The sequence below is a fragment of the Pristiophorus japonicus genome, chromosome 5 (genome assembly GCF_044704955.1).
Source record: "Pristiophorus japonicus isolate sPriJap1 chromosome 5, sPriJap1.hap1, whole genome shotgun sequence".
In the NCBI taxonomy this organism is placed as follows: Eukaryota; Metazoa; Chordata; class Chondrichthyes; family Pristiophoridae; genus Pristiophorus; species Pristiophorus japonicus.
Window position 1 is genome coordinate 241,431,354 of NC_091981.1, and position 14,465 is coordinate 241,445,818.

Sequence of the window (14,465 nt, forward strand, 5' to 3'; positions counted from 1 at the left end):
GGCCGGAGGAGGATACAGAGATGAGAAGGGGTGAGGCCTTCAAAGGATTTGAAATTAAGGATAAGAATTTTAAAATCGAGGCAATGCTGGACCGGTAGCCAATGTAGGTCAGCGAGCACAGGGATAATGGGTGATTTTTACTGATTAATCTCCCATGGTGTTACACACAGGGATTGGAGACTAAATGTAGTCTTCAGGTGAAGTGGTATTAATCGCTCCACCATTGGCAGCCGTGGTTTCAGCTCCCTGTGTCATAATCATTCGAATTCCCTCCCTAAATCTGCCTCTCTACCTCTCTCTTCTCCTTTAAGATGCTCCTTAAGAACATAAGAAATAGAAGCAGGAGTAGGCCATTTAGCCCCTCGAGCCTGCTCCGCCATTCAATGATCTTTTACCTCAACTCCACTTTCCTGCACTATCCCCATATCCCTTGATTCCCTTAATATCCAAAAATCTATCCATCTCTGTCTTGAATATATTCAAAGACTGAGCTTCCACAACACTCTGGGTAGAGAATTCCAAAGATTCACCACCCTCTGAGTAAAGAGGTTTCTCCTCGTTTCAGTCCTAAATGGCCTACCCTTATTCTGAGACTGTGACCCCTGGTTCTAGTCTCCCCAGCCAGAGGAAACATTCTCCCTGCATCTGCCCTGTCAAGCCTGTAAGAATTTTGTATGTTTCAATGAGATCACCTCTCATTCTTCTAAACTCGAGAGAATAAATGCCTAGTCTCTCCTCATAGGACAATCCCCCCATCCTAGGAATAAGTCTGGTGAACCTTCGTTGTACTCCCTCTATGGCAAGTATATCCTTCCTTCCTTATGGAAGGAGACCAAAACTGTACACAATATTCCAGGTGTGGTCTCACCAGGGCCCCATATAATTGCAGTAAGACATATTTACTCAAATACTCAAATCCTCTTGTAATAAACATAGAAACATAGAAACATGGCAAATAAGTGCAGGAGTAGGCCATTTGGCCCTTTGAGCATGCACCACCATTCAATAAAATCATGGCTGATCATTCACCTCAGTACCCCTTTCCTGCCTTCTCTCCATACCCCTTGATCCCTTTAGCCGTAAGGGCCATATCTAACTCCCTCTTGAAATATCGAACAAACTGACATCAACAACTCTCTGCGGTAGAGAATTCCACAGGTTAACAACTCTCTGAGTGAAGAAGTTTCTCCTCATCTCAGTCCTAAATGGCTTACCCCTTATCCTTAGACTGTGACCCCTGGTTCTGGACTTCCCCAGCATCGGGAACATTCTTCCTGCATCTAACCTGTCCAGTCCCGTCAGAATTTTATATGTTTCTATGAGATCCACTCTCTGTAAAGTCCTGTCCCCTCAGTACAGAATCACACGAGGCATATAGTGAAGTCAAGGTCACTCTGGACCTGCACCTTTATTTCACAGCTCTGGAATGCTGCACTTGCCTGAAATCTGTCCTGATATACCTGTCTCTTGTAAGTGCACCCCTGGTGGTAAGGTATGCTGGTGGTTACAGGTCATATCTTATTACAGTCATGTATAGCATGTTAGGATACAGTTATATATAATAATGTAAGATTCATAACATCACCCTCCCCCAAGATCTTATTGTCTTTATAGGTTCAGTTTCTCAGGTGGTCTACGCTCTTGCGTGGAGTGTCTGAGTTGTGGTTCAGTTGTTTGCCTTGGTGTCTGTTTTTCTTTGGGTGTGGTTGCTGGTTTCTCGCCTGGGCTGTCTGTTTCGATTGGTGTGATTGTTGTTGACTCGCCTGGGCTGTCTGTTGGGATTGCCCTTTCCTCAGGTTGTTCCCTCTGTCTGTCCACCAGGTGTGGTGCGAGTTCCACATTGTAGTCTGCCTCTGGTTCCGCAGTGTTGTTGGTAAATCTGCTTTTGACTTGGTCTACATGCCTCCGGCAGGTTTTTCCATTGTCCATTTGTACTACCAGTAGCCTGTTTCCTTCCTTGCCTGTTACTGTACCTGCAAGCCATTTGGGACCCCTGCCATAGTTTAGTACAAACACTTTGTCCCCTATCTCATTCCATCTCCCCCTCGAATTTCTGTCATGGTACTCAGTCAGCTTACGGCGCTTTGCCTCAACGATTTCGTGCATGTCTGGGAGGATTAATGAGAGCCTTGTTTTTAAAGTCCTTTTCATCAACAGTTGCGTGGGGGGGATCCCAGTCAGTGAGTGCGGACGAGATCTGTATGCCAGCAGCAGTCATGACAGGCGACCCTGCAGCGTGGGACCTTGGATTTTAAGCATGCCTTGTTTAATGATTTGCACTGCTCTCTCCGCCTGGCCGTTGGAGGCCGGCTTGAACGGTGCCGTCTTGACGTGATTTATGCCGTGGTCAATTATAAAGTCTTGGAATTCTGCGCTGGTGAAGCACGGACCATTGTCACTGACCAATATGTCAGGGAGTCCGTGCATTGCAAACATGGTTGCGAGGCTCTCCACAGTGGTGGAGGTTGTGCTCGAGTTTAAAATGGTGCATTCGATCCACTTTGAAAATGCATCTACAACTACGAGGAATATTTTGCCCATGAATGGGCCCACATAGTCTACGTGCACTTGTGACCACGGTTTGGTAGGCCAGGGCCAGGGGCTCAGTGGAGCCTCCCTGGGGGCATTGCTGAGTTGGGCACAAATGGTGCACCTTCGGACGCAGAGCTCCAAGTCCGCGTCAATACCAGGCCACTAGATGTGGGATCTGGCTATGGCCTTCATGAGAACGATCCCCGGTGGAGCTCCCGGACAAATGCCTCTCTGCCTCGCAGAGGCATGACTACTCGGCTGCCCCACATCAGGCAGTCTGCTTGTAGTGATAGCTCATGCATGCGCCCGTGAAAGGGTTTTAATTCCTCGGGGCAGGCATCGCGAGCCTCTGCCCAGTCACCGGTTAGGACATCTTTTTACTAAGGATAACGTGGGGTCGCTGGCCATCCAGGCTCTGATTTGGCGAGCCGTCATGGGCGAACCTCTGGACTCAAAGGCATTGATTGCCATGACTATCTCACAGTCCTGCTCATCAGACCCTTCCGTGGTCGCCAGGGGTAGCCTGCTGAGCGCGTCGGCACAGTTGTCTGTGCCTAGTCTGTGTCTTATGGTATAGTCGTAGGACGCCAGCATGAGTGCCCACTGTTGAATTTGCACCGAGGCGTTGGCGTTTATTGCCTTGCTCTCGGATAGGAGGGACGTGAGGGGCTTGTGGTCGATTTCTAATGCGAACTTGGCCCCGAAAAGGTATTGGTGCATCTTTTTGACACCGTACACGCACGCGAGCGCCTCCTTCTCTACCATTCCATAACCACGCTCCGCCCGCGAAAGTGACCTGGAGGCATAAGCTATGGGTTGTAATTTGCCCACACTGTTGACATGTTGCAAAACGCACCCGACCCCATACGCTGACGCATCGCATGTGAGAACTAGCTTTTTACCTGGGTCAAAGAAAGTCAAACTACTGTTGGAACACAGAAGGTTGCGTGCCTTATTGAAGGCGCGTTCCTGGGCGAACCCCTAAACTAATCGCACCCCTTTCTGAGTAGCACGTGGAGAGGCTCCAGCAGCGTGCTTAAGTTCTGCATAAAGTTCCCAAAGTAATTGAGTAGCCCGAGAAAGGCGCGCAGTTCTGAGACATTCCGGGGCCTGTGTGCCAGGCGAATTGCTTCTGTTTTGGACTCTGTTGGGCGGATTCCATCAGCGGCAATCCTTCTGCCCAAAAATTCAACCTCGGGTGTGAGAAACAGGCACTTGGATTTCTTGACTCGTAGGCCTACCCGATCCAACCGCTTTAGTACTTCCTCCAAATTACGCAGATAGGAGTCGGTGTCCCTGCCCGTGATAAGTATGTCGTCTTGAAATACAACCGTCCCGGATGGACTTGAGCAGACTCTCCATGTTGCGCTGGAATATAGCAGCTGCCGACCTGATGCCGAATGGGCATCGATTGTACATGAAAAGGCCTCGATATGTGTTGATGGTGGTGAGTAGCTTGGATTACTCGGTCAATTCTTGCGTCATATATGCAGGTCTAATTTTGAGAAAAGTTTACCTCCAGCCAATGTGGCAAATAAGTCCTCCACTCTGGGCAGCGGGTACTGGTCCTGTAGGGAGACTCTGTTTATGGTAGATTTGTAGTCCCCACAGATTTGTACGGATCCATCAGGCTTCATGACTGGGACGATGGGACTTGCCCAGTCGCTAAATTCCACAGGTGATATAATGCCTTTCCGCAGAAGCCTGTCTAGTTCGTGTTCAATCTTTTCCCTCATCACATAGGGTACAGCTCTGGCCTTGTGATGGACCGGTCTAGCATCCTGTGTGATGTAGATTTTGACTTTGGCCCCTTTGAAAGTGCCCACACCTGGCTGAAAGAGATGTTCAAATCGCTTTATAACTGTTGAGCAGGAGGTCCGTTCCTCTAATGACATGGCATGGACATCATCCCATTTCCAGTTTAGTCTTGCCACCCAGCTTCTCCCCAGCAGTGCTGGGGGGTCTCCGTGGACAATCCACAGGGGAAGTCGGCTCACTGTCCCTTTGTGTGTGACAGAGAGCATGGCGCTGCCGAGGACTGGTACGATTTCTTTGGTATAGGTCCTTAATGTGGTGTTGACCCTTGTGAGTTTTGGTCTGTCTCTTTTATGCGGCCACAGTTGTTCAAATTGTTGAGTGCCCATGAGAGATTGACTCGCTCCCGTATCCAGCTCTATGTTGACAGATATCCCGTTGAGTAAGACCCTCATCATTATAGGAGGCGTCCTGTTGTAGGAGCAGCGGCCATTTATCGTGTTGACCCGCTGTACACCGGTGTCCCGGGTACTGTCCGCTTTCCGACCCATCTGATTCATATACCAGCCGAGCTGCCGTTTTTTTGCACATGCGGGCCAAATGCCTGTATATTCACAATTTCTGCAAACAGCCTGCTGAAATCGTCATCCCCTTGATGAGTGCTCACCCCACCACACCTCCAGCACAGACCTGTTCCATTGTTCAAAGAGTTCCCAAAGAATGAGCTGCGTCTGGCTGATCTCTCTTGAGCTTCTCTCAGCTTGTAGTTGATTGCTCGCATTGTGGGTTGATGAGGTGTGAATGGCCGTTCCTGTGGCCCTTGATGGCCTCTGCCTGCTATCGAGAGACTGTTCTCCCGGTTTTGTCTGTGTATGGGGGTACCAGCTTGATGGCTTCTGCTTGCTTTCGAGACCGTGTTCTCCCAGTTTTGTGTGTGTGTGGGGGTAGAAGCTTGTTTAGTGCTGTGAACTTCTTCTTCCGATATTTCGTTAGTTGTCGTACCTGCATTGTAAATCAACCTCGTTTCTTCTTCCCCTACCAAGAATGTCTGTGCAACCAGTGCTGATGCCTCTAAGGTCAGGTTCTTGGTCTCTATGAACTTTCGGAATATGCCTGCGTGGCCTATTCCTTCAATGAAGAAGTCTCTCAGCATTTCTGTCCTCAGTTCATTGGAGAACTCACATAAACTAGCCAACCTCTGAAGTTCCGCCACGACGTCGGGTATGCTCTGGCCCACACAGCGTCTGTAGTTGTAGAACCCTGTGTCTGGCCATGTGTAGGCTGCTCGCTGGCTTCAGGTGGTCTCTTACCAGTGTGCTCAATTCTTCAAACGACTTGCTTGCTAGTTTCTCGGGTGCCAACAGATCCTTCATTAAAGCGTATGTTTTCGAGCCACAGCTGGTCAAGAGATGGGCTCTTCTCTTGTCTGCCTTATCGTCGCCTAACCAGTCTTTGGTTACAAAGCTTTGCTGGAGCCTTTCTATAAAGTTCTCCCAATTGTCTCCCGCATTGTACTTTTCATCTGATCCGTTGTTCGCCATTCTGTGGATTCTGTAATCCCGTAACCCGTCACCACTGTAAAGCCCTGTCCCCTCAGTACAGATTCACACGAGGCATGTAGTGAAGTCAAGGTCACTCTGGACCTGCACCTTTATTTCACAGCTCTGGAATGCTGCACTTGCCTGAGACCTGTCCTTATATACCTGTCTCTTGTAAGTGCACCCCTGGTGGTAAGGTATGCTGGTGGTTACAGGTCATATCTTATTACAGTCATGTATAGCATGTTAGGATACAGTTATATATAATAACGTAAGATACATGATACTCTCATTCTTCTAAACTCCAGTGAATACAGGCCCAGTCGATCCAGTCTCTCCTCATATGAGAGAATGGTCACAAATTCCAGAGTTAGGTGGGCTGTGACAGAGATCGAGAGAGCAGGAGAGAGCAGGAAAGGCCAACATATCATTTGCTTTATTAATTGCTTGCTGTACCTGCATGTTAATTTTTAGTGATTCGTGCATAAGGTCCCTCTGAACATTTCCCAATCTCTCACGATTTAAAAAATACTCTGCTTTTCTAATTTTCCAAACAAAGTTGATGACTTTCTCCATATTATATTCTATTTGCCATGTTCTTCCCACTCACTTCGCCTGTCTATATCCCTTTGAAGCGTCTTTACATCCTCCTCACAACTTAAAACCTACCTCTTTGACCAAGCTTTTGGTCATCGACCCTAAAATCTCCTTACGTGACTCAGTATCAAATTTGGTTTGATCATAGAAACATAGAAACATAGAAAATAGGTGCAGGAGCAGGCCATTCAGCCCTTCTAGCCTGCACCGCCATTCAATGAGTTCATGGCTGAACATGAAACTTCAGTACCCCCTTCCTGCTTTCTCGCCATAATCCTTGATCCCCCGAGTAGTAAGGACTTCATCTAACTCTCTTTTGAATATATTTAGTGAATTGGCCTCAACTACTTTCTGTGGTAGAGAATTCCACAGGTTCACCACTCTCTGGGTGAAGAAGTTTCTCCTCATCTCGGTCCTAAATGGCTTACCCCTTATCCTCAGACTGTGACCCCTGGTTCTGGACTTCCCCAACATTGGGAACATTCTTTCTGCATCTAACCTGTCTAAACCCGTCAGAATTTTAAACGTTTCCATGAGGTCCCCTCTCATTCTTCTGAACTCCAGTGAATACAAGCCCAGTTGATCCAGTCTTTCTTGATATGTCAGTCCCACCATCCCGGGAATCAGTCTGGTGAATCTTCGCTGCACTCCCTCAATAGCAAGAATGTCCTTCCTCAAGTGAGGAGACCAAAACTGTACACAATACTCCAGGTGTGGCCTCACCAAGGCCCTGTACAACTGTAGCAACACCTCCCTGCCCCTGTATTCAAATCCCCTCGCTATGAAGGCCAACATGCCATTTGCTTTCTTAACCGCCTGCTGTACCTGCATGCTAACCTTCAATGACTGATGTACCATGACACCCAGGTCTCGTTGCACCTTCCCTTTTCCTAATCTGTCACCATTCAGATAATAGTCTGTCTCTCTGTTTTTACTACCAAAGTGGATAACCTCACATTTATCCACATTATACGTCATCTGCCATGCATTTGCCCACTCACCTAACCTATCCAAGTCACTCTGCAGCCTAATAGCATCCTCCTCGCAGCTCACACTGCCACCCAACTTAGTGTCATCCGCAAATTTGGAGATACTACATTTAATCCCCTCGTCTAAATCATTAATGTACAATGTAAACAGCTGGGGCCCCAGCACAGAACCTTGCGGCACCCCACTAGTCACTGCCTGCCATTCTGAAAAGTACCCGTTTACTCCTACTCTTTGCTTCCTGTCTGACAACCAGTTCTCAATCCACGTCAGCACACTACCCCCAATCCCATGTGCTTTTAACTTTGCACATTAATCTCTTGTGTGGGACCTTGTCGAAAGCATTCTGAAAGTCCAAATATACCACATCAACTGGTTCTCCTTTGTCCACTTTACTAGAAACATCCTCAAAAAATGCCCCTGTGAAGCGCCTTAGGACATTTTACAATATTAAATGTTCAAGATAAATGTAAACTGTTGTTAAAGGACAGGAGATGATTGGTCCAGGGTGTGCAGATGTAATTCAGTCCCCATTTTCAGTCATGTATTCTGTCCTTATTTTTGTAAGTGTACCATGCTGCCTGTGCTGGCACTGCAATAGCTCCACTGGGGGGTTGGGTGTAAGTTCAGATGAACAAATTTTGCATAGATAACCTCCATTATAAATGTGGGTAAATTAATTCAAAATGGGTAAAGTTTCCAGGAAGTGTGGGCAGACATAAGACTTTTAATATAGTTGCTAGTCATTGTCCGTTGATAATGTACATAGATCGTGAAGACCAACTGTAGTCCTCAAGCAAAGCGGGGAGAGAGGCTGAAAGATATTTGAACCAGGATGTACAGATGTAATTCAGTGCCTATTTTAAAGTCACACATTCTGTCTTTATTTTTATATGACCATTATAATTTCCTATGCCCACATTTGTAATGGAAACTGGCTATGTAAACTTATGTTGCTATGGCACGCTAACTTACAGCACCTCCAGCAGCTGGAGGGTATTATCTCAGCATGACAAATTATAATGGAAAAAGTTGAAAGAAAGAGTGCGCAGGCATAAGATTTTAAATATAATTATAGATGTTTATATGTCATCTGTTCTTGCATGGCTGGAATCTCCTCATTCGAGGGATTCCATAACAATCATGGTAGGATGTATTACAATCCACTCAAGGCTATGTTTACAGTAATTTGATTGCAAACAAAAGTTGAAATAATACCTTGTCAAATATTAATCACTTCTGATCAGTTTTAAAACTTTGGTATATTTATTACCTCAATTCAATTTTTTATCAATTGATTGAAAATTTGAATAATTATGTCATTTGAGCTGATTATTTTCTGTGAAATAGAAAATGGACTGAACCCCAACATTCTCTTAAACCTGCTCCAATGATACCTGCTCGAGTCACATGATTTATTGGGTTGTTTCTGCATTGAATTTTATATGTGAGTTATGCAAAATAAAACGTAAGAATGTACATTAAATAGTGCAGAATTTAGCAGCTATAAATAGATTTGGGATATTTTCAGTGAATTGCTCAGTCCAAAATCATTAAGGCTATCTAAAAATCTGTGGGCACAATTGTATATTCCCTGTATTTATTTTGCAAGAAATGTCAAAAAAGGTTAGACCTGCTCTGTGATAGGATTATTTTGAAGGAGGAAATAAAAAAGGTCGACCAAACTCAAAGTTTTGAATTTAATTTTTTTTAATTTTTGGGTCTTTTTACCTTTTTGTCTCGCTTAAACAAGAATCCTGTCAAGAAATCTTAAAGGATGATTTTCCTTTCTCCAATCCATGAAAATCTCTCTGATATTACTTCCCTTCCTGAACTGGATTTCAACAAAGAAAGTTATCCTAAAGCCCAAATTTCCAACGGTACTGAAGCCTGATTTTAAAAATCCTGTAATGTTTCTAAGCTCACACTTTTTATTAACCTTTTTATTTGATGTAATTATATCTTGACTGTTCCACTCAATTAGAAATAATGTAGAAGAGCAAAATGTTTTTCCCAACAGGAAATTTATGTTTAATTGGATTTGTGTATTATTGCATTCTTCTACAACCCCTGTGAAAGGCTTAGTTGGTAACACAATACCTGATGAAGGAATATAATAATTTAACACCAGTGTAGTTTTAAATTACCATCATCCGTCAAAGCATTGTTATACCTGTTATATCTCCAATTATTACAGGAAACAATTATATTTGAATACAGCTAATATAGTTAGTTCAGACAATGAGCTAGCACACAGGGAGGGAGAGTGGGAGCGTCTGACGAGGCAGACAAGGACTTACAAATGGAGCTAGATCAAATCTGTAACCGGGCAGAATGACGGCAACTGAAATAAGGTAAATAAATCACATTTGGAGAATAAATGGGTGATATCTATACTGTATGAATGGAGTCAAATCCAAGGAAGACAATGTTGAAAGGGATGTAGGGATATTAGTAGCATGACATGGAAAGGACCCAGAATTCTGTAGCCCTGGGGCCACCGAAGCAACATAATATGGGCAGGCCCATGTGGAATGTGGAACAGGACCCAGTTACAGAAAGTCCCCACCCCATTTCACATGATGTATTTCCCAATATTTACACACAAGCAGCACTGGATGGAAGGGATGTTCTTGGTGCCCAGCATTACTAAAAAAATGATTTTAACTGGCCTCTAACAAATTTGGGACAGGGTCAGAACACATCCAGTCCTCCAAGATGTGTCCTCAAATGCACTTCTCTGGATCAACAAGTTTTGTAAAAACATTTTTTGTTATTTGTCCTCAGGATATGATTAAAGCTGGAAAGCTGGTTTTGCCTACTCCTCTTTCCCCTGTGAAGGTGGCGGTGAACGTTTTTATAATGATTGTGTATAAACTGAGAGATGTGCTAGGCCACTTCAGAGGGTAATAAGACTGAACCATATTGTGTTGATCAGAGTCATGTATAGGTCAGACGAGGTGACAGTGGCAGGGTTAAACATGTCCAGTCACTGTGGCGTAGCAATCAGAAAACTAAATAGAATGCTATATTATAATGCTAAATCAATACAGTGCTAGTCACATTGAAACTAGAGTTTGCTCCGGTCAGGCACGATGCCCAGTTTTGGTTACTAAAAGATAGGAAGAAGGTTCATGTCTGTGATTTCCTGCATGTGATATCCTTTGCTGTAATTGTGAACAGCCCAACAGAAGACAGGCGCTTCCCTCAGGGATGGAGGCAATAGCCAGACACTGCAGGACACTTCTGTGCATCTCCTGGTAGATGGCCACAGGGTGGCATTAGCAAAGGCCGGGGCAGTTTGCCCGAGTGTACTCACAGTCGGAGTTGGTGAATAGCACAGGGAGGACACAGTGTGAAAAATAAGAAATGAGTTATGAAACTATTTATTACATTTTTGATGATGAATTGCTTTATTTACTGGTAATCCATCATAAAACCAAAGATGTGTGGTACCGTTCACTACTATATATCTATTAGCTTTAGTAGCTTTCCATTATATATCAGGCAATCTCTATCATGCTCAACACTATCATCATATAACAAGGATTATCAGAAACCAATTAATATGGATTCAACTTAAATGAATAACTTGTTTGGGAACAAAACATGTTTGTTTATCAAGACTACTCGACAAACTGATTCTCCCCCCCCCCCCCATTTACAGCACTTAGGTTGTACTAAACTCAATTTATAGTAGAGCACTCTGCCAGGCCAGGAGTAGGATGAAACTCAAATGGGAAATGGAGCTGGAGAGGTTGGGAAAGGGACTAGTCTCTCGTGGGGAGAATTGTGCTGGAACGAACTGGGGGAAGGATGAGATTCAAAATGTAAGATTTAACTCCTTCTTCATTCGTAGGAACTTGTACTACACTAGACTTTAAACAAGTGCTTGTGTAAGGATATCTTCATCACCTCTGAAATATATTTAATCTTGGGAAACCTGAGGGGGAAGATGGTGTAGGAAAATTAATTATTTTCTGCTTCTTTAGGTCCCAATAAAGGACGTGATCAGAAACAGCAGAGAACTCCCAGACGAACCCAACCACCGAAGACTTTAAATACACCTGAAGACAGCACCTACTACAATCTCATTCATGTAAGTCAACAAGCAGTTGAAATATGTTCAAATAAGAACATAAGAAATAGGAGCAGGAGTAGGCCATTTGGCCCCTCGAGCCTGCTCCACCATTCAATAGGATCATGGCTGATCTGATCATGGACTCAGCTCCACTTCCCCGCCCGCTCCCCATAACCCTTTACTCCCTTATCGCTCAACAATCGGTCTATCTCCGCCTTAAATATATTCAATGACCCAGCCTCCACAGCTCCCTGGGGCAGAGAATTCCACAGATTTACAACCTTCTGAGAGAAGAAATTCCTCCTCATCTCAGTTTTAAATGGGCGACCCCTTATTATGAGACTATTAGTTTCCCCTATGAGTGGAAATATCCTCTCAGCATCCACCTTGTCGAGCTCCCTCATTATCTAATATGTTAGCTTATAGCTATTTCATAGAAATTACAACCCATTGTGCCTGTGCTGGTGCTACCTGTTCACCTGGAGCATTTTATGCTCACTCTCATTCTCTGCCCTTTCCCTGTATCCTTTTATATGCTTTACATATTCCAATCCAATTCCTTTTAAATTGTGTTATAGTCTGTGGTAAATAGCCTTTTATGAAAAATGTCTTCCAACTTACTCTTTTATTCTTCTTGTGATAATCTGAGTCTGTGGGGCGAAATTGGGCTCAGTAGTGCCCGCTTTTTGGGTGCTACGCGTCTCCTTGGGGTTCCAAAATGGTATCCATGGTGCACGCGCACACTTCTGGACCGAAGCACGGCAGACGCCATGTTGGTAAAGAGGTTAGCGCATGCGCACTTAATGTCTGCCAAAAGAACGCAGAGCAGGCAGGTTTTGACGTCAATCAGCGTGCAACACTGATTTGATGCCAGGATTGCTATTTTGGAGCTCTACACTCCAGCTTACGCCCTCTCTTAACTTCACACAGCTGAACGAGTATTAAACAGCATGAAGGTTCACCAGCACATGGTGTCCACCGGTACACTTGCGGCCTTTCACTAAAGGTGGGCACCGGAGGGACTGGAGTCCATCATCAACCCCGGCAACCAAATTTTAATTTGACTGTAGTTTCAAAAAGTTTAATTTGTTTAATTTTTCGGTTTTAGTGCTCCTTTAATAAGAGGGCACTTGTATTAACTTTACTTTAAAAGAGTTGAAAATTCCCCAGCAGCACTATTTAAAGGGGTCATCAACTACTTACAGGTTAGTTGCTGGTTTATTTCTTCTGGCTGTTGCTACAATTGTTTCTGGTGTTTTCCATAGTTGTTTCAAGTTTCAAAAATCTACAGGGAGTGGTGTGGCAGGTATTTTTTGTTGACTTCAAGGCTTCTGCACAAACCAGTTGCTCCCAGACTAGGCTTCCTCTTGGAATCGAGCATGACTGGGAGAAGGAGTCGAGGCCCCGCAGAGCAGGGCAAGATGCTAGAAAAGGGAGGAGGGGGTAAAGACTTTTAGCTGGAGGCCATATCAGCCCAGTGTGTTCAAGGAGCAATTTGTCTACCTGAACCTCAGCGACAACCAATGTTTGAGACATCTGCACTTCACTAAGGAGATCATCACTGAAATCTGCCACCTGCTGCAGACATAACTCCAACCTTCAAGCAGGGAAAAGACTGCATTGCCAGAGGCTGGAAAGGTGACCATGGCTATGAAATTGTATGTGTACAGCTCCTTCCAGGCTGGGGCTGGAGATATTAACAATATCTTGCAGCTCCAGTGCACTGTTGCATAAGGGAGGTCACTGAGGCTCTATATTCAAAGAGAGATAACTTAATTTAATTCTCTCTTGCCAAAAAGAAGCAGGCGGAACGAGCTCGAAGGTTTTCAAGGATTGCAAGTACCAAGCATTTTGTTGCGTACGCCCATCAGCCTTTTTCTGTAACTTGGCCCATCAAAGTTCTCATCTGAGTCCTGTGCAGCACAACTCGTGTGTAACCTCGACCTCCGGTGAGCTAGCACCTACACTATCCTTTCCCCCTGCCATGTGTCTCACCACATGCAAATCCTGCCTCTAAGCTATCCAGTAAGATACATCCATATCTGAGCTGGTGGCTGCGAGTATGAAATCAAGTGACGGTGTGTCTTCATCATCACTCTCTTTTTGGTCTTCCTCCACTGCCTGGATAGTGTGCAGTTCTTGGGTACCTGAAAGGAAAAAGGGATAGTTTGTGGTGAGGGAAGAGGAGAAAGCTTTGAAGTGCATGCTTACACCATTTGCAGCTTGTAAGTCAGAAAAGACTGAGGGGGAAGAGCAATGTGAGAAGGAGGATTAGGTATGAGGATCAATGTTCCCTTTAATTTTTTTTGGTGCACAGGCCCTTTAACTGGCTGCGTGACCCATTCAGATTTTGCGCATGCACGTTTTTTACAATGCAAAAGCCGGTAAGCCGCCTGCGCGGAACCTCACAGACACCTCGCATCCGCGTAGCCACACATTTTTGAGGGAACATCGATGATTTCGTCATTTTCAATGGATGCAGCCCCGCCAGTGGTCACGGCCTCAGCAATGGCCCTTATGATAATGGCCAGCACCGTCTCCTCCATGGGGGGGCACCATGCAGGCGTGCCTCTCCCCCTCCAGTTAGTTCCTGCTGCCTCTGGTTGTGTGCCACCTTCTCCTGCAAGAGAGAGGGAAGAGTGCCAGTGAGTGTTGGTGCGATGTGTTTGGGTGATGTAGCTATTATGGTTGAATAGCTGCTTGTGTGTGTAAGATGTGAGATGTGGGTGAGGCTTGCAACAGTGCTAAGTGTGTGAGGGTGAGGCGAAGCATATGAATGTTAGGTATGAGTCCTGATTGACAGAGATTGTTGGTAGGGGAGTGATGTGGATGTGGTGAATTGAGCAGTGGCTGAGGCTAGTGGTGCAGTTGGTGGGATATGGCATTTGAAGATGCATTCATTGACCTTGACCGTGAGGTCATTAAACATCTTGCAGCACTGCATCCAGGTTCTTGGGGCTAAACTCCTGGCATTG

The 14,465-nt window shown here is 45.1% G+C and overlaps 1 protein-coding gene across 1 annotated transcript in view; it reads left to right on the plus strand.

The window, feature by feature from the left end:
* The window catches only part of myo3a (myosin IIIA), a 49,155-nt gene that overhangs the window by 20,951 nt on the left and 13,739 nt on the right, over nt 1-14,465 (plus strand). Inside the window, exon 3 of the mRNA XM_070880241.1 lies at nt 11,402-11,508. Within this exon, the coding sequence (XP_070736342.1) occupies nt 11,402-11,508 (107 nt within the window). The remainder of the gene's footprint in view (nt 1-11,401; nt 11,509-14,465) is intronic.